General features: G+C 37.3%; 1 protein-coding gene across 1 annotated transcript; it reads right to left on the bottom strand.

Annotated features, from left to right (window-relative positions):
- Window positions 1–8,930: 8,930 nt before the first annotated feature.
- Window positions 8,931–17,240, bottom strand: LOC106095686 (uncharacterized). The gene is made up of 4 exons (XM_013262979.2): window positions 16,778–17,240; window positions 16,440–16,680; window positions 9,438–9,805; window positions 8,931–9,373 (listed from the first exon to the last, which is right to left on the bottom strand). Exons 1-4 carry the CDS (start codon window positions 17,093–17,095, stop codon window positions 9,164–9,166), a joined length of 1,137 nt encoding a protein of 378 aa, XP_013118433.2. The 5' UTR covers window positions 17,096–17,240; the 3' UTR covers window positions 8,931–9,163.
- Window positions 17,241–20,249: the final 3,009 nt, after the last annotated feature.

Below are 20,249 nucleotides of genomic sequence, written 5' to 3'. Positions count from 1 at the left end.
ATAGCGAAAACGCATCTATGATACAATTACCACATTAACCACGCTCGACAACCGAGTCTATTAGCTGTACTTTTTCCCAATGCATGTATTTTTGTATAATGACAGACATTCTTTCTGTTGCTAATTACACTTCTTCCGTACTACACATGATTTTATACATCTGTTGGAAGTTGTATTGATGGCTAGACAACGGCAACGGGTTTCGCTGTTGCTCCGTGTGCCCAGGTTCGAGTCCCGGCCGGGCTCTGCCAAATTTGTTCATTTTTCAAGTTTTTTTTTTTTGCCTGTTAGGGCGAAGATAATTAAATTTTACAAATTTTGTTTGTTTTTTCTTTCGAGACGAGCTCAATGATGGGACATGCAAATAGAAGAGGAAAGCCAAAGACAGCATCGCACACCAACCAAGAAAAAAATTTATAGAAATTTTGTCTTAAAAAAATTATTTCGACAGGGGGTCCGGCCCGTGCTGAAATTTTGTCATATAAGAATATTATGCTGAAAAATATTATTAAAATTTTTTTTTTCATTTTGTCCTTAAGAAAAAAATTTAAGGCGACCCTGGCCTCAGAACAATTTTGCCTTTGTAGAATATTATAGAATATAAAAATGTCAATGAAATTTTTGTTTAGAATAAATTTAATTTAAATTTTTTCTTTAGACAAAATCATTTTGATGGGGGCTCGTAGCCCCCCTGGCTACGTCCCTGGCTGCCATATAAACCGATCTTCCGATTTGACTTTTGAAGCCCTTACAAGCCGCAATTTTGTTCCGATGTAATCTGTTATGACTTCCAACAACTGTGTCAAGTAAGGTCCGAATCGGTCTATGGCCTGATATAGCTCCCACATAAACCGATCTCCCGATTTGAATTCTTGAGCCCCTGGAAGCCACAATTTTTGTTCGACTTGGCTTAAGTTTTTCACATAGTGACTACGTTCTGACTACGTTCAACAACCGTGCCATATACGGTCTATAACTTGATGTAGCTCCCATATAAACCGATCAACCGATTTGACTTCTTTTGTCTTTACAAGCCGCAATTTTTGTCCGATTTGGCATGCGGCATCTGACCTTTGATTTCTATAAATTTTACCAATCTCTTAAACCTTCATCTTCGAAAGTCGACAAAGAACCAGGACATGTGTAGCACCCTAATGTGTACATAATCCGGCATCCACATCAAACTATCAATATCGTACTATCAAAAACAAAACTGTCAAAAAGAATTGCTGCCATAGCAAAAGAAAAAAACAAAACACGAACGCATTGAAAAAAGCCTTTCGACCGGCACCAACCATAGTGGCAATCAGCGCAACTGAACGAATGTCATCCAAACGTGCCTGCCAAAATTTTACTCAACCTGTCTGCAAGCGCCAAATCGCCATACGTACCGGTTGACAGGCGGTTGGTGCAACCACCATCCATCCTCCTAGTCAGACAGTCAGTCACTTGTTTATTATGTTTTAATTGTGCCTCCCCATTGCAACATGCGACTGTTAGAGCAGAGTCTGATGTCTGCATCGTGAATGCTGTGGATGATCAACCCACCAAGCGATCTCAAAAGTGGCACAACGAGAAATTTCGTTTTTTATGGACAACGACAATGAAAGTAATTTGGCCAGTTTAGACCCACATGCGATTGCAGTACAAATCCATAAAGGCCATCGGCAGGAGTGGCATATGAAATGCTCAATAATAGATGGTAAGGCAAGTAACCAGAATGTTTGGCTGCGTGGATGGGTTAGCTACCCCTCCTGGGAGGTTCAGCTTTTGATAGAAATGAAAAGTTGATCCATAATCTTTTGGAAGTTTGGCTTTATTACAATTTAAAGATTACTTTTGTTTTACTCTCGATTTCGAGGTTTGTGGTTTTTTGTATTTATTCTTAACAATTACCAATTTTGTATGTAGTAACTGAATTAATACTTATGTGCATACGTGTGTAAGAGTATTTAAACATATGGAGGATACATTTCACTTTTGTTGGAAATGTCTAACATATGGGTCATTGCGCGCCTATAACACTGGGTTCGAGTCCTCGCTAAGTTATTGTAGATAAGGTTGGAGGACACGCGACTAGCAACACCGGTAACTAGCTGCCTAAGTCGGAGACCAATTTGTACGGTAAAATAGAAAGAGAAGACATAGATAAAGAAAGTTATGTTAGACCGTAACACTGTATAAGACAGTAAAAATAACAGCAACAAGTAATACCGAGTTAATTTCGGCCGCACCGAATCATATATAGTCTGCACCATGAATCTCCTACGCGTTCAAGTTCGTTGAGTGACTTTTTCAAATATATAAGAGCTATATCAAGTTGTGGACCGATATGAACGGTATTTATCATGGCTGTTAGAAGTCATAAAAAAAAACACCACCTTCAAAATTTCGGGCAAATTGGATAATAATTGCGCCCTTAAGAGGGTCAAGAAGTCAAATCGCGAGATAAGTTTATATGGGTGCTACATCAGGTTATGGACCGATTTGGACCATACCTGGCACGGCTGTTGGTAGTCGTAACAAAAGACTATGTGCAACATTTCAGTTAAATCTGGTGGTAATTGTTCTAAAATCTCTAAAAGGCAAATCTAAAGATCGGTTTTTATGGCACTTATATAAGGTAGGGTGCGATTTGAAACATACTTGGCAGAGTTGTTGGAAGTAATAATAAAACGGCACGTTCAAAATTTCATCCAAATCGGTTAAGAATTGCGCCCTCTAGAGGCTCAAGAAGTCAAATAGGGAAATCGGTTTAAAAGGGAGCTTTACCGAGTTAGGACCGTACCTGGCGCAAATGCTGGAAGTAGAATGAACCGCCACGTCAAAAATTTCAACCAAATCCCGTAAGAATTGGGTCTTCTAAAAGCTAGTGAGTCAAATAGTGAGATAGGTTTAAAGGGGAGCTTTATCAACTTACGGGCCGATTTGGTCCATTTACAATACCAATTGTCCTATGCCAATAAGAAGTATTTGTGCAAAATTTCAAGCGCCTAGCTTTACTCCTTCGAAAGTTAGGGTTCTTTTGAAAGTTGGACCGACGGACATGGATAAATCGACTTAGAATGTCAAGACCAATATTTCGATGAGTTACAAACGAAATGACGAAATTAGTATACCCCCATCCTATGATGAAGGGTAAAAAATGAAGTCAACGCACAAGACAAGAAGAAGAAACTCTCACCGCGGAGAGTATGGCCCAGTGAGCAAATTCAGGCCTCTACACAATTCCAGAATGACAAAAGAACTAAGTTGTCGGAGGGAATCCAGGGACGGAAAGAGTTGGTCACCCATTATGCTGTGAGCACATTGCGAGGCGCATGACCGTTTATGGTCATCGTACGTCAAACGCAAGTTGTTGCTTCTCCAAGCGTCAAGCTCGATGTCAAAGACGTTGCAATGACCAGTCAGGACAATCAGCATGCTAACTCAGCCCTAGGATAAGCGACGTCATGTTTGACGAGATGCACGGTCACGGGCCTTTGCAATCCACAGCACCAGCCAACGCCTCACTCGCGCAGTTTTCGTTGAATGCGTCCACCTTACCAAGAAGCTCGCACAGTGGAGAGCTCTTTGATTCCGCAGCACGATCTGCAGCAATCACCGATCCATTCATGGCCTGCTAGTTGGCAGCTTCGTTTCCCCCTCGTCTAGAAGGCCCGGTATCCAGCAGAGCCTGACAGCCTTTACCATAGCTTAAAAGAAGATCTTTACATCTTCTAACCAGCTTTGACCTCAGATGGCCCGACGCTTGACCCTTCAGCGCCGACATACTGTCCACGTATATCGTTAGCCATCCAGAAACATATAATATTCCCTGATTCCCAGCCAAGAGAACCCTTTTTGGGAAAACGAAGTCTAACATGTCAGCAAGTAAGGACTCTCTTAATATATAACGGCATATAGCAAGCCGCCACACCGCGTCAACATCCCCCAGCAGAACACAAAAAACCTAAAGTTTCAAGAGCGTCCTATGTGGCTCCTTAATTTAAGGCGATATTCGTTGCCACACCTAACATAATGGCGCACGGGCTAAAGATCGAGATTGGCTTCCTAGAGTTCAGCACTGACAAATAAGTAAGTTAGGATGTAAGTAAGCAAGTAAGTAAGTAAATAAGTAATGAAGTAAGTAAGGAAGTAAGCAAGTAAGTAAGTAAGTATGTAAGTAAGTAAGTAAGTAAGTAAGTAAGTAAGTAAGTAAGTAAGTAAGTAAGTGAGTAAGTAAGTAAGTAAGTAAGTAAGTAAGTAAGTAAGTAAGTAAGTAAGTAAGTAAGTAAGTAAGTAAGTAAGTAAGTAAGTAAGTAAGTAAGTAAGTAAGTAAGTAAGTAAGTAAGTAAGTAAGTAAGTAAGTAAGTAAGTAAGTAAGTAAGTAAGTAAGTAAGTAAGTAAGTAAGTAAGTAAGTAAGTAAGTAAGTAAGTAAGTAAGTAAGTAAGTAAGTAAGTAAGTAAGTAAGTAAGTAAGTAAGTAAGTAAGTAAGTAAGTAAGTAAGTAAGTAAGTAAGTAAGTAAGTAAGTAAGTAAGTAAGTAAGTAAGTAAGTAAGTAAGTAAGTAAGTAAGTAAGTAAGTAAGTAAGTAAGTAAGTAAGTAAGTAAGTAAGTAAGTAAGTAAGTAAGTAAGTAAGTAAGTAAGTAAGTAAGTAAGTAAGTAAGTAAGTAAGTAAGTAAGTAAGTAAGTAAGTAAGTAAGTAAGTAAGTAAGTAAGTAAGTAAGTAAGTAAGTAAGTAAGTAAGTAAGTAAGTAAGTAAGTAAGTAAGTAAGTAAGTAAGTAAGTAAGTAAGTAAGTAAGTAAGTAAGTAAGTAAGTAAGTAAGTAAGTAAGTAAGTAAGTAAGTAAGTAAGTAAGTAAGTAAGTAAGTAAGTAAGTAAGTAAGTAAGTAAGTAAGTAAGTAAGTAAGTAAGTAAGTAAGTAAGTAAGTAAGTAAGTAAGTAAGTAAGTAAGTAAGTAAGTAAGTAAGTAAGTAAGTAAGTAAGTAAGTAAGTAAGTAAGTAAGTAAGTAAGTAAGTAAGTAAGTAAGTAAGTAAGTAAGTAAGTAAGTAAGTAAGTAAGTAAGTAAGTAAGTAAGTAAGTAAGTAAGTAAGTAAGTAAGTAAGTAAGTAAGTAAGTAAGTAAGTAAGTAAGTAAGTAAGTAAGTAAGTAAGTAAGTAAGTAAGTAAGTAAGTAAGTAAGTAAGTAAGTAAGTAAGTAAGTAAGTAAGTAAGTAAGTAAGTAAGTAAGTAAGTAAGTAAGTAAGTAAGTAAGTAAGTAAGTAAGTAAGTAAGTAAGTAAGTAAGTAAGTAAGTAAGTAAGTAAGTAAGTAAGTAAGTAAGTAAGTAAGTAAGTAAGTAAGTAAGTAAGTAAGTAAGTAAGTAAGTAAGTAAGTAAGTAAGTAAGTAAGTAAGTAAGTAAGTAAGTAAGTAAGTAAGTAAGTAAGTAAGTAAGTAAGTAAGTAAGTAAGTAAGTAAGTAAGTAAGTAAGTAAGTAAGTAAGTAAGTAAGTAAGTAAGTAAGTAAGTAAGTAAGTAAGTAAGTAAGTAAGTAAGTAAGTAAGTAAGTAAGTAAGTAAGTAAGTAAGTAAGTAAGTAAGTAAGTAAGTAAGTAAGTAAGTAAGTAAGTAAGTAAGTAAGTAAGTAAGTAAGTAAGTAAGTAAGTAAGTAAGTAAGTAAGTAAGTAAGTAAGTAAGTAAGTAAGTAAGTAAGTAAGTAAGTAAGTATGTAAGTAAGTAAGTAAGTAAGTAAGTAAGTAAGTAAGTAAGTAAGTAAGTAAGTAAGTAAGTAAGTAAGTAAGTAAGTAAGTAAGTAAGTAAGTAAGTAAGTAAGTAAGTAAGTAAGTAAGTAAGTAAGTAAGTAAGTAAGTAAGTAAGTAAGTAAGTAAGTAAGTAAGTAAGTAAGTAAGTAAGTAAGTAAGTAAGTAAGTAAGTAAGTAAGTAAGTAAGTAAGTAAGTAAGTAAGTATGTATGTAAGTAAGTATGTAAGTAAGTAAGTTAGTTAGTTAGTTAGTTAGTATGTAAGCAAGTAGCTACCATGACACAAGGCAAAAATTTGGCTGTGGATTTGTGGTTATTCGGAGATTGAAACACCTTGCCTCCAGGGAAGCCAGGTTATTCGGAGATTGAAACACCTTGCCTCCAGGGAAGCCAGTATCCGCAAAAAGGCCAATATTTTCAACATCAGCCGTATTTGCTCCCATGCTTCAATGGAAGACAAGGACGAGCAGAACAATGATAATTTCTACGAACGCGTAGAGAAAGAATGCAACCGCTGCCTCGCCCATCCAATAACTATTAAAATCATTATGCGAGATTTTAATGCAAAGATAAGGAAGGAAAATATCTTTGATCCAAAAGTCGAAAAATGTGGCCTCCAAGAGATAATCTTCAATAAAGTGTTTGGAGCGTTTGAGAGAATGATCCTCAGTAAAATTTATGGACAAGTTTGCATTGATGGGGATTGTAGTCGTCGTATGAACCGCGAACTGTATGAGCTGCATGACGACGTTAGTATAGCACGCATATCGAAGGTCATAGAAAAAGTCGCTGTGCAAAATTTCAGTCAAATGGGATAAGAAATACGCCCTCTTGAGCGCAAGAAGTATAACCGGTAGATCCCTTTATATGGGAGCTATATCAGGTTTTTCACCAATTCAGACCATATTTGTATATTAGAGGTCATAGAAAACGCCACTCTGCAAAGTTTCAACCAAATCGGAGGCTCAAAAAACATAATTGGGAGACTGGTTTATATGGAAGCTATATCTAAACAGACACTAGACCAATATTTCGATGTGTTACAAACAGAAAGACGAAGTTAGTATGACTCCATCCTATGGTGGAGGTTAGAAAAAGTTATTTTTTTATGTCCTTTCTTATGGTCTACAACAAATACACCAAGAATGGTCTACATCGGTTCATAATCTGATATAGCTTCCATATAAAGTAATATCTCGACATTTTTCTTCGAGCCTCCAGAAAGCGCAATTTTTATACGAATCGGCTGAAATTTTGTACAACGATTATTGCTATAACCTCCAATATCTATACCGAATAAATCCATAACTTGATTAGATCTTATGTAAACCGATCTCACTATTTGATTTTGTCTTCCATAAATTTAAAAAATCCATAGGATTTCTTTTTTTACCTCTTTTGGTAAAGAAAACACTTGAAATGAATTTGACAAATCCATGCAAGCTTCCCCTTGTTTATTTACTTTCCTCCAATTCTGATTCGTCAGATTATACAAAAGCTTTTTCAATTTATTATTATGGAAGCACCCATATGTATAATGCAATAACTATACAACAGTACTTACCATTTGCCAAAGGCGTGTTACCAAAAGTTAACCACTTTTTCCACTTCTTGTTTTTCATTTAACTTATTTGGTCAAGAAATTAGAAAGTAAAATTTTAAAGAAGCTGAAAAAGGAAAATCGGCATCAACAAAGAAGTAGAAGAAGATGAAGAAAAAAAACCGAAAACTTCTCTTCTTTCAAAGCTCAAAAATGTGTGATGGTCGGCTTATCAGTGCAAATCTCTGGGGTATGTTTCTGGTGTTGTGTGGTGTTTTAATCATTTTTATACTCTCCACCATTGGATGGGGGTATACTAATTTCGGTCATTCTATTTGTAACTCCTCGAAATATTCGTCTAAGACCCCATAAAGTCATGACATTTTAAGTTGATCTAGCAATGTCCGCCCGTCCGTCTGTTTGTCGAAAGAACGCTTACTTTCGAAGGAGTAAAGCTGGCCGCTTGAAATTTTGCACAAATACTTCTTATTAGTGTAGGTCGTTTGGGATTGTAAATGGGCTATATCGGTCCATGTTTTCATATAGCTGCCATATAAACCGATCTTTGATCTTGACTTCTTGAGCCACAAGAAGGCACAATTCTTATCCGATTTGGCTGAAATTTTGTATGAAGTGTTTTATTATGAATTCCAACAACTATGCTGGGTAATGTTTAAATCGGTTGATAACCTGATATGGCTGTCATTTAAACCGATCTGGGGTCTTGACTTCTTGAGCGTCTAGAGTGCGCAATTTCTATCCGATTTGGCTGAAATTTTGCACGACGTGTTTCGTTATGACTTCCATCAACCGTCTTCTGTATGGTGTAAATCGGTCCATAACCTGATATAGCTGTCATATAAACCGATCTTGAATCTTGATTTCTTGAGCCACTAGAGAGCGCAATTCTTATCTGATTTGGCTGAAATTTCGCAAGGCGTGTTTTGTTATGACTTATGATAACTGTGACAAAAATGGTTCAAATCGATCCATACCGTGATATAGCTGCCATATAAACCAATCTGGGATCTTGACTTCTTGAGCCTCCAGAGGGCGTAATTATTATCCGATTTGGCTGAATTTGTATACAACGGCTTCTCTTATGACCTTCAACATACATAAAGCTGACCTATAGCCTGATAAAGCTCCCATATAAACCGTTCTCTCTATTTTAGTTTTTGAGCACCTAAAGGGCGCAATTGTTACTCGAATTGGCTGAAATTTTTCACAATGACTTCTACTATGGTCTCCAATATTCAATTCAATTATCGATTCGGACCATAACCGATTCGGACCATCACCTCATATAGCTCCAATTTTATAGCCATTCTTTTCTTTTGTCCTTTGTTTGCCCAAAAAGAGATATCGGGAAGAGAACTCGACAAATGCAATCTATGGTGGAGGGTATATAAGATTCTGCCCGGCCGAACTTCTTTTACTTGTTTTCTTCTTTTTTGCTTGAGTGTATATCTTAGATGGACCATCATAATAGTATTGGTCAAAAGTAATATGCCATTTTTATAGTCGTTTTATTTTCAATAGTATTATTATTGTAAAGATTTTTTTTTATATTTTAATTAGCAACATGTTGTCATTATTGTTAAAGTGTTTGGTATTATTGTTGGTTTTAGTTTAAGTTTTGGGCTATTTCCGTTTACAATACATTTGAGTTTTTGTTTCCTTACTTTTTTTGGTTGGTTAATTTCACTAATAGAAACAACATAAATAGATATATAATACTATACAAATGAACAAAGATTGGATTAGAAATATTTGCACTGCCAACGCCAGTAGTAGTAACGGTTTTATAATGCCCACTATCATGGGAACAAACATGTTGGTGCTGGCCACACTGCCGTGGGCTTTTTCGCCCCTTTACCACTATGGTTTCCCTGGGACGCTTCACTCTTGTACTGTAAAGGTCAATTGTTTGCTGCGTGAACTTTCGAAACGATTGGGTGTCTTAATATCCATCAGAGCCAAGATTCCAATGGTCAAAATGCCACACAGGAATAGGGTAACCAAAACACCCGCCCATATGGGTGCGGTGGTGAAACCTACACAATCGTAGACATCACCAAACTTTAAAGCACCCTCTAGCCAGGGTTGAACCTGCAATAGATTCAAGTAAATGGGAGTAAGGGATTGATTTTATTTTTGTTTGCATTTTTATCACCTGATAATCCTTTATCTTCAATGTATCATTTCCATTCGTAAACAACAAATGCCGTGATGAACAACGATAGGAGAATTTCAAGGGAGCCGAAGGTACATCGTATTGTCGTCCCACTACCTGCAGCACAGTTTCGTTATCTTTGTAACGAACTTCCACGGCTTTCATTGCCCATGTTCCATATTTCAAAGTGAAATTAAATCGCAGCGTTACTTTCTCATCATCCACTTTGAAAATTATACTCAAACGGCCATATCCCTTTGATCTTTGATCATCAAAAGTTATTTCCTTGTTGTGTTCCTTAAGACTAAGATTCTTGTGCTGGATATACAACTCGGGGGCAGCGTTAACATGGAGAACAGCTTTTTCGCCTGCAAAGGACACAGACAGGGAAAGAAATTGAGTTTTTGAGAAAATTTCATGTGGATAAAATAAAAAACAAAAATTCTAAAAAATTCAACAAGAAAATTAAATTTGGACAAAATATGAATTTTTTGTTTATAAAAATCACATTTCAATTATTTGCATTTTCCGATTTGGGTTTATTAGAAACTGGAGATAAAAATTTTTAGTCGATGTGGAGTTTTATTATGATCCAAAATCTGTTAAAGGCCAAAGCGGAATCACGGAAAAGTAAAGGTCTACACCTCAGGAAGATTTGGAAGCGATGATGGATATGAAACCTTTAGAGGCTAAGGAGTTACGGTATGGGTGCGGTCTGCGTCCATTCTATACCATACCATCATGTTTGGTATGGTACAGTATGAGCGCATAACGCACACCTACTACGGTATACTACACCCATACCATAACTCTTAGGTCAGCCTAAGAACTCGTCATGCTGACGGAGAACATGTAAAGCCAAGGTCCAAGGCTATTGTAGTTAAGTTCCAAGGCTATTATAGTTAAGTTCTGCCGGGCCGAACTTTAGATTACCACCACATCGGGTATATATGTAAACCACCTTTCGTCAAATCCGGTGAAAAATGCATACCTTGTGCCCTATAGCAGCTATATCGAAATATGTTCCGATTTGGACCAAATACTTATAAGTTCAAGTCATTGTTCACCTGTGTATAACACAATTGGTATTTTAAGTAGCTATTGCGTTGCCCAAAAAGTAATTGCGGATTTTTCATATAATCGGCGTTGACAAATTTTTTCACAGCTTGTGACTCTGTAATTGCATTCTTTCTTCTGTCAGTTATCAGCTTTTACTTTTAGCTTGCTTTAAAAAAAGTGTAAAAAAAGTATATTTGATTAAAGTTCATTCTAAGTTTTATTAAAAATGCATTTACTTTCTTTTAAAAAATCCGCAATTACTTTTTGGGCAACCCAATATATCTAAAAATAAACCGATCTGAACCATATACGAAACGGATGTTGAAAAGCCTAACATAAGTCACTGTGTCAAATTTCAGTGCAATCGGATTATAAATGCGCCTTTTATGGAGCCAAGAGATATCGGTCTATATGGCAGCTATATCCAAATCTGAACCGATTTGGGCCAAGTTTCGGAAAATTTTCGAAGAGCCTAACACAACTCACTGTCCCAAATTTCGGCCACATCGGACATTAAATATGGGCCAAGACTTCAAATCGAGATATCGGTATAATACAGCTATATCCAAATCTGAACTGATCTGAGTCAAATTGAAGAAGGATGTCGAAGGGCCTAGCGCAACTCACTGTTCCAAACTTCGGCGACATCGGACAATAAATGTGCCTTTTATGGCCCCAAAACCTTAAATCGAGAGATCGGTCTATATGGCAGCTATATCCAAATTTGGACCGATCTAAACCAAATTGATGAAGAATGTCAAAGGGCATAACGCAACTCACTGTCCCAAATTTCGGCGACATCGGACAATAAATGCGCCTTTTATGATACGCAAAACCTTACCAAATTGAAGAGAGATGTCGAGGGGCTTTACTTCATTGACTGTCCCAAATTTCAGCGACATCCAACAATAAATGCGCTTTTTATGGGCCCAAAACCTTAAATCGAGAGATCGGTCTATATGGCAGCTATATCCAAATCTGAACCGATCTGGGCCAAATTGAACAAGGATATCGTAGGCCCCTACACAACTCACTGTCCCAAATTTACCAAAATCGGATAATAAATGTGGCTTTTACGCGCCAGAGAATCTAATTCAGCGGATCGGTCTATATGGCAGCTATATCCAAATCTGAACCGATTTGGACCAAATTGAAGAAGAATGCTAAAGGGCTTAGCACAACTCACGGTCCCCAATTTCAGCAAAATCGGATAATAAATGTGACTTTTATGGGCCTAAGACCCTAAATCGGCGGATCGGTCTATATGGGAGCTATATCAAGATATAGTACGATATAGCCCATCTTCGAACTTAATCTGCTATTTACAAAAACAGGCTTCTAGAAAAGACCTCCATTGCAAGCTAGTCCATCGCTGCTCCTGCAGTACAGCTATTTGTCGGACTACTGAACATAGTAGAGGGTAAAGCCAGTGTGGATTTGGTGATGAGTTCACAATCATGTGAGTATGGACCCTTGGTTGCTCATAAAGCTAGTTAATTAATATGAACCAAACAAAACTCATCAAGCGGTTATCAAAATCGAAATCTATGACGATTTCTACGAAAATTTTCCCAAGAAATCATGGGTCTAGAGTCAAAATTGAATATTCTGGTTTTAAATGACTAAGTCCATATCTAATTTTTCTTTTACCATTTTTCAACTATGTATAGTAGACATAGTTGAGTGTTAGCCAGTGTGGATTTGGAGAACGAGGTGGCGAGTTAACACTCATGTGGGTGTGGACCGTTGCTCCTCGGATGTTCAAATTTGTCGGACTGATGAACATAGTAGAGGGTACAGCAGGTGTGAATTTGGTTAAGAGTTTACATTCATGTGGGTGATCTTTGGATCTTTTGTGAACCAAGGAAAACTCACCAAACGGTTAACATAATCGAAATTTACTACGAATTCTAAGAAAATTTCTTAAGCAATCATGGGTCTACAATCAAAATCAAACTTCCGGTTTTTAACCACTGCAAATGCATATTTGCCCATGAACATTACATTAAGGAACAGGGGCAAACTTCTCACATATCAATGAGTGTTGTCCGATATAAATTTAAACTCAATGATAATGCATCTCCTTTTTATAGCCGAATCCGAACGGAATGCCGTAGTTCGAGAACTCTTTCAGGAGAAGTTTTTACATGGCTTCATTATCTCGAATTCAGTACTACATACGTTCTTCATTATTGAATTTTAAAAAGAGAATGAGGTATGACACGGGCATATAGCTTTAGCCGTTTCAGAGATATAGGCCGACGAATTCCCAAAAGTCGCCAAATAGCCAAAAAAAAATCGGGAATTTCAAAACTTTGAGGCTCCAGCAGTTCGTGTTAACATCTTTCAATTGTTCTTAAATTTTGAGAATCTTAAAATATAACAAAATTAAACATTGTAAGGGGTTGCCGCCAAATCGACATCGATTTTTTCCCTTCGTGATAAAACCACCCTAATGTATATAGGAGCTTTATGTAAATCAGGACTAATTTTTTCAAAATCTATAGCGATTGTCCTTGGCCCAAAAAATGACATGTGAAAAATTTGAATTTAGTCGGACAACAAATCTTGTACCTTGATTACAAGAATATATGAAAAGACAAAAGGACATAGCCAAATCGAATCGGGAAGTAACTCTAAGGGAGATCGGTCTATAATACAGCTATATTTAAATACCGTCCCATCTGGATCAAATTCATTTCAGATATCGGAATGTCTAGTGTTTGTCAATGGTCCAAATTTTAACGATATCGGTTAATATGCGCTTTTAACAATCTGAAGATCTAAAATATGGAAAAGGTCAAAAGGGCAGCTATATCTTAATATAGTCCGATCTGGACCATATTCGGTTCAGACATGGGGAGCCATAGTGCAAGCGTGAGAACAATTAACAAAAGGCCAAACGAACGGACAGGAACACACCGACATCGTTATATCGTCATATAATTTACACCGGACAATAATGTAAATTAGACTGTAACACGATATATAGGATTTTTTTTTTTTTGAGGAATGGAGAAGTGCGTGCCCTCTATAAATAGGAAATATATTGGCAATGGACTAACTATAACCCATGCCGACCTGGGATCCAATTGAGTATACATTACTCTATTAATATGAAATTTATCATTAAAACTTGATCTGTACCACTACTGACGTAGTGATGTAGTGTACTGATCGATTCATAAACTCTTCCTACCACTATTGAAGCAGTGATGTAGTATACGGATCAACTCATAAACTCTTCCTACCATTACTGAGGTAGTGATGCAGTGTACGGATCGACTCATAAACTTTTCCTAAATTACTTTCTGCAAATGCCGTTTATCTGTGTTTCTTTTCCGTAGCGTTTGTCTGTCCGTCCTTTTTTGTAATCAAGGTGCAGGTTGCATTTGTTATCCAATCATTACGAAATTTTCCACATATCCCTTTTTAGACCAGAGACGATCGCTATGGTAAAATAGGTTCAGATTTAGATATAACACCCATATCTTCTTACACATAAAAATAAAATATTTTTTGTTTGTAGGTTTGTTTGTTTGTTTGTGTGTTCCTTATAGACTCAGAAACGGCTGAACCGATTTTCTTGAAATTTTCACAGATGGTACATAATGATCGCGTGGTGAAAATAGGGTACTAAATTTTTTGATATCAGAAGGGGGGTGGACCCTCCCCCTTACCCTAATTTTCAGAAACGCCAGATCTCGGAGATGGGTAGTGCGATTTAATTTTGTGTGCTTTCATATAGTACCCTAAATAAACAAATTGGTATCCAAATTTTGGATGGGGTACCTAGGGGGGACGCCCCATCCTAAAACCCACCAAACATATATTTAGACCAATCACGACAATATGGGACTTAAATGAAAGGTATTTAAGATAAGAAAACGTATCTGATATCCAATTGTCGGACCAAGTGTTTGGGGGACCACCCCACCTCAAAACACCCCAAAACAAAACACCAAACAACACTCAAATGAAAGGTATTTGCGAGTAAAATACGAATCTGATATCCAAATGTGGGACCACGTTTCTGGGGGTCCACCCCTTCCCCAAAACACCTCCCAAACAGGACTTATTTAGTGACCATGGCAATATGGGGCTTAAATAAAAGGTATTTGAGTGTAGAATTCGAATCTGATATCAAAATATGGAACCAAGTGTCTGGGGGGCTGCCTCTCCCAAAAAAACATCCCCAAAAGGGGTCAAATTTACGACCATAGCTCAAATGAAAGGTCTTTGGGTGTAAAGCACGAATTTGATATCGATATTCGGGAAAAGTGTCTATGTGTCTATTACACCACCCAAATATTGGGTTGGCCAAAAAGTAATTGCGGATTTTTCATATAGTCGGCGTTGACAAATTTTTTCACAGCTTGTAACTCTGTAATTGCATTCTTTCTTCTGTCAGTTATCAACTGTTACTTTTAGCTTGCTTTAGAAAAAAAGTGTAAAAAAAGTATATTTGATTAAAGTTCATTCTAAGTTCTATTAAAAATGCATTTACTTTCTTTTAAAAAATCCGCAATTACTTTTTGGGCAACCCAATAGTAAGTATGTGCTGACTATTCCAATATGAGGCTCAAATAAGAGGGTTTTTAGAGTAGAACACGAATCTGATAAATATTTCAAAAGTCAAGTCACTGAGTGGCCGCCCTATCCCCCAAAACACCCCACAAACCGGTCATGTCTGCTGACTATGGTAAAAGGGGGCTCAAATTAAAGTTTACTGATATCAACATTAGGGACCACGTTTCTGATATCAACATTAGGGACCAACTGTCTAGGTGACGTCCCACCATAACAACCCCCAAGTACGACGTATTTGCTCACCAAGACAATTTGGGTCTTAAAGAGAGTGGAACTAAATATTCACAGTTTTTAAGACCAATACACCAAACTAGACATATTTTCAATATCCAATTTTAAGGCCAATGGCAATATGTGGAGCTTAAATGAAAGGTATTGGGAGGTAGAGCAAGAATTGATACCTACTTACAGAACCAATTTTCTTTCCCAAAATACCCCACAGACAGCAATTTGTTACTGATCATCGCAATATTGGGCTCAAATAAAGGTATTTGGGAGTAGAATACGAATTTGATATCCAAATGTAGGACCAAGTATTTAGGGCACCACTCCTTCCCCAATACACCACCCATAAGGTTAAAATTTTTCGACCATAAGAAAACGAATTTGATAACCTATTTTGGGGCCATGTGTTTAAGGGACGCCTCTTCGTGTAAATGGTATTTGAAAAAAGAGCACGATGCCCCAAGTGTCTGGGGGACCACCTCACCCCCCAAAACACCTCTAAATCAGATATCATGAGAATATCGGGCTAAAATAAAGTATTTTAAGAATGGAGTACACCTTACATCCAAACTTAAATTCGTAGACCAATAAAGATCATATGGGATTCAGATAAAGGCACCTATATTGTTAAACTGTTAGTCAAGTTAGCATGGTATTTCACTAAATGATCTTTAATTGTCGAAAATAAATATTCCAAGGAAACTTTTGTTCCGTATAAAGTAAAAGAAGGAGCAGCGAAGCGGGCCCGGGACAGCTAGTATGTATATAATTTCAATTATTTCACTTATATGGACATGATATATATGGAGTGCTCTACTTCATTAAAACAAGCTTCGATTTTTGGTATCTGGAACGCTCTAATGTACATATATACTTTGTAGGGACGGAAATGTATATTTCGAAGTACTACAAACGGAATAACAACATAAATATGCCCCACATCCTAGGGTGGTGGGTATAACAGTGTTGATAACTTTTTTGCAACCTAATTTCAAAATATTTTCTATTAATATTACATTGCGACAAGATTCAAGTCAGATTTTTACAAAATTTTCAATAATTGGTTCAAAAAAAAACTCTTTTTTAGTTAGCACTCTTTTTTTTTTGTTATCCATCATCACAACTTACCACTGGCTACATAAATGTAACTTTCCTCAGTTTCTTCGGGGCCCGGTGGCGAGGAAGTGGTACTAACCCCAGCATCTCCTTCGCCCTCGCCGGCCTCACGTTTGGCAATGAAATGAGCTTCTTCTTCACGGCTTGCTAAGATTCCCAAAACTTCACCTTCACCGTAAATGGATAAGGCATCAGCAAAGCCACCAACAATTTCCGAATCACTTTCCTCAACAGGACCACTTAGATTGATGACCTAAGAAGTTTCCCATACAAAATAGAAGAGAATCCATGTTATACACACACAAACAAGATAGCAAATTTTGTTTTCTATTTTTTGCGTTTTTTTATACCTCAATATTTGCATTGTAATTGAAGGGATTCGCAAGCAAGGTGTGCTGTGGCAAATACGACCAGGAGTTATCCTTGATCAATTGATGAAATTTGGGATATTTCTGCGACTCCAAGCGTCTGGTATTGTTGCGTACAAATATCACAATAGCTTTTGCATCACGAAACAAATCGGAAAAATCACTTTCACTGGCTTCGACCAGAGCTGCTGGTTGAAGATTTACAACTTTGGCATGACCCCAAAGCAGATAGGGGCCATTAATGTTAGCTGACGTTAGTGTTACTAATCCTAGCACTAATGCAAAATAAAATAATTTCATTATTTAGTTGTCCTTCGTTCACCACTGTGTGTTCTAAACTATGAAATTTTCCTTTTCAATGTCCTCGACTAAATATATGAACCCGTATGAAATGACGTTGTAGCGCACAAGGATAAATGCAAAAATGTATAACAGTATTCGGTGAAAATCAATGACAGTCCTTTATCTAACAGTAGTGCGTGAAGAGCATGCGTGTGACAAGCAGCTGTTGTAGTTTTATACAACAGATGTTTTGTTGACACTGTTAGGGGAGGATTTTCTTGCCTTATAACGGTTAACAGTTGATGAGATGGCGCATGCTGTTTGTAGTTATACTCTCGGCTCCCTTGAGCGAAATAGTTTTGGGTATGACAGTTAAGGTTACACTGTTGGGAAATGTTTGTACTTGTATTTCAGTTATATTCAAAATAGTGGAACTTTAAATTTATGGATTATAAAAAAACATCAAACGACGGATCAGTAGAACCCAAAATCAGAATCCATGAAAATATTATGGCAACCCACAAAAAAAAAAACAAGTAAGAGCGTGCTAAGTTCGGCCGGGCCGAATCCTAAATATATACCCTCCACCATAGATCGCATCCGTCGAGGTCTTTGCGCAGTATCTCTTTTTAGGCAAACAAAGAATAATGAATATGGACGGAGGAGGAGCTATATCATGTTATAGTCCGATTCGGGGCTCAAGAAGCAAAATCGGGATATCGGTTTATATGGGAGCTGTGTCAAGCTATAGATCGATTCAGACCATATTGCACACGTATGTTGAAGGCAATGGGTGAAGTCGTTGTACAAAATCTGTGCCAAATCGGATGAGAATTGCGCTCTCTAGAGGCTCAGGAACTCAAGATCCCAGATCGGTTTTAAATGACAGCTATATCAGGGTATGGACCGATTTGGACCATACTCAAGAAATCAAGACCCAAGATCGGTTTATATAGCAGCTGTATCAAATTATGGACCGATTTAAACCATAATTCACACAGTTGTTGGAAATGATATCAAAACACTATATGCAAAATTTCAGCCAAAATGGATGAGAATTGCGCCCTCTAGAGGCTCAAGAAGTCAAGACCCAAGATCGGTTTATATGGCAGCTATATCAGGTTATGGACCGATGTGGACCATACACAGTTGTTGAAAGTGATATCAAAAAACTATGTGCAAAATTTCAGCCAAATCAGACGAGAATTGGGCCCTTAAGAGGGTCAAGAAATCAAGACCCAAGATCGGTTAATATGGCAGCTATATCAAAACATGAACGGATTTGGCCCATTTACAATCCCAACCGACCTACACCAATAAGAAGTATTTGTGCAAAATTTCATGCGGCTAGCTCTACTCCTTCAAAAGTTAGCGTGCTTTCGACAGACAGACGGACGGACATGTCTAGATCGACTTAAAATGTCACAACGATCAAGAATATATATACTTTAAGGGGTCTAAGACGCATATTTCGAGGTGTTATAAACATAATGACGAAATTAGTATAGCCCCATCCTATGGTGGAGGGTATAAAAACGAAATTGGTATTTGGGGTCAAACAGCCAGGGGGAAATACTTACCCATAAAACCCCCCAAATCATCATGTAACTCGATCAAATGAAGGTTATTCAGGAGTATTGTTCGAATTTAATATCAAAATTTGGCCCCAATTCTTTGGCGGTTACCCCACTCTCAAAATATCCCCCCATAGGATATGTTCATTAATTGGGGCAATATAGATATCAAATTAAATGTATGACAGAGTAGAGTACGAATCTATTACAATATATAAAAATTAAAGTGTTGCGCTTTGTCAGTTAGTTTGTTTGTATACTACCTATAGACTCAAAAATGGTTGGACCTACCCCAAACAGATAAGCCGATCGGGATAATATGGGATTCAAACGAAAGGTACTTGAAACTTATATATAAATGTGGGTCAATACTGGGGGGTTCGCCGCACCCCAAAATTAGGCCCCAAATGGACTTGCACACCGAACGGTACAATATGGGACCCAAACGAAAAGTATTTGAGAGTAGAATACAAAGCTTAGATGGAGCTTGGTTATCCCGGTAGCTTGCCCAATGCATTGATCGCAACCACATTTTGCCTAAAACTTTAAAAAACGGTTGTTATTTTTTGCTTTCTATTTCAAATAGAACCAAAAACAAACACTATATTGTTTTCAGCTGGACAAATAAATCCAACAACAAAATGGAACAACCAAAATAGTGGCGCAAAAACAGGCAAAATAAATTACTTTCAAATTTGGACCATGTCAAAAAGGGGCCATAAACACTTAAGGGTGTAATGTTATAAATACTTTGATATAAAAGTGCACCCTAATATCTGGGGGTGGTCCCACCCACAAAAACCTTGCAATAGGTCATGTTTATCGGCATAATATGGGTATCAAATGAAAGGCATTAGATATGCATTGTCTGAGAGCCGTCCACCCCTAAAAACCCCAAAAACAGACATGTTTCTCTAACGATACAAATTGGGTATCAAGTGGAAGTTCGTAGGGAGTGAATACGTACAATAATTTTACTTTTGGTATCAAATTTCTGTCACACTGGGAGATAAGTAGAAGCAGAAGAAGACTAATCAGGGTTCATATGGGAGCTATATCAGATTTTAGATAATTTGGACAATACTTACCATGGATGTTGGAAGTCATGACGAAAAATTCTTCGTGCAAAATTAAGGTAATCGCGGCCAAAAATTGCGGCTTCTAGGTATCAAAAGGTTAAGGTTAGGTTAGCTATATCAGGTTATACACCGCTTTGAACTACACATGGCATGATCATCGATCGTTATAAGATAACACCTTGTGCAAAATTTTACCCCAATTGAACAAATATTTGCGGCTTCTAGAGGCTAAGTATATCAAATCGAGTGATCGGTAAATGGGAGCTGTATAAGGCAATATAACTATTGGAACATATTTGGCACTACCGTTAAAAGTTCTAACAGAACACCCCATGAAAAATGTCAGCCCCATCGTATAAAAATTGAGGGGCTCAAGATGTCAAAATGGGAGATATATCAGGTTATACACAGATTGGGACCATACTTGCCGCAATTGTTAACAAAACATTATGTGCAACATTTCATCCAAATTTGATAACATTTGATGTCAAATCGGGAGATCAGCTCTTATGGGAGCTA

This window comes from Stomoxys calcitrans, chromosome 2, assembly GCF_963082655.1.
Source record: "Stomoxys calcitrans chromosome 2, idStoCalc2.1, whole genome shotgun sequence".
NCBI classification, from domain to species: Eukaryota; Metazoa; Arthropoda; class Insecta; order Diptera; family Muscidae; genus Stomoxys; species Stomoxys calcitrans.
This window is presented reverse-complemented; position numbering and strand designations above follow the sequence as displayed.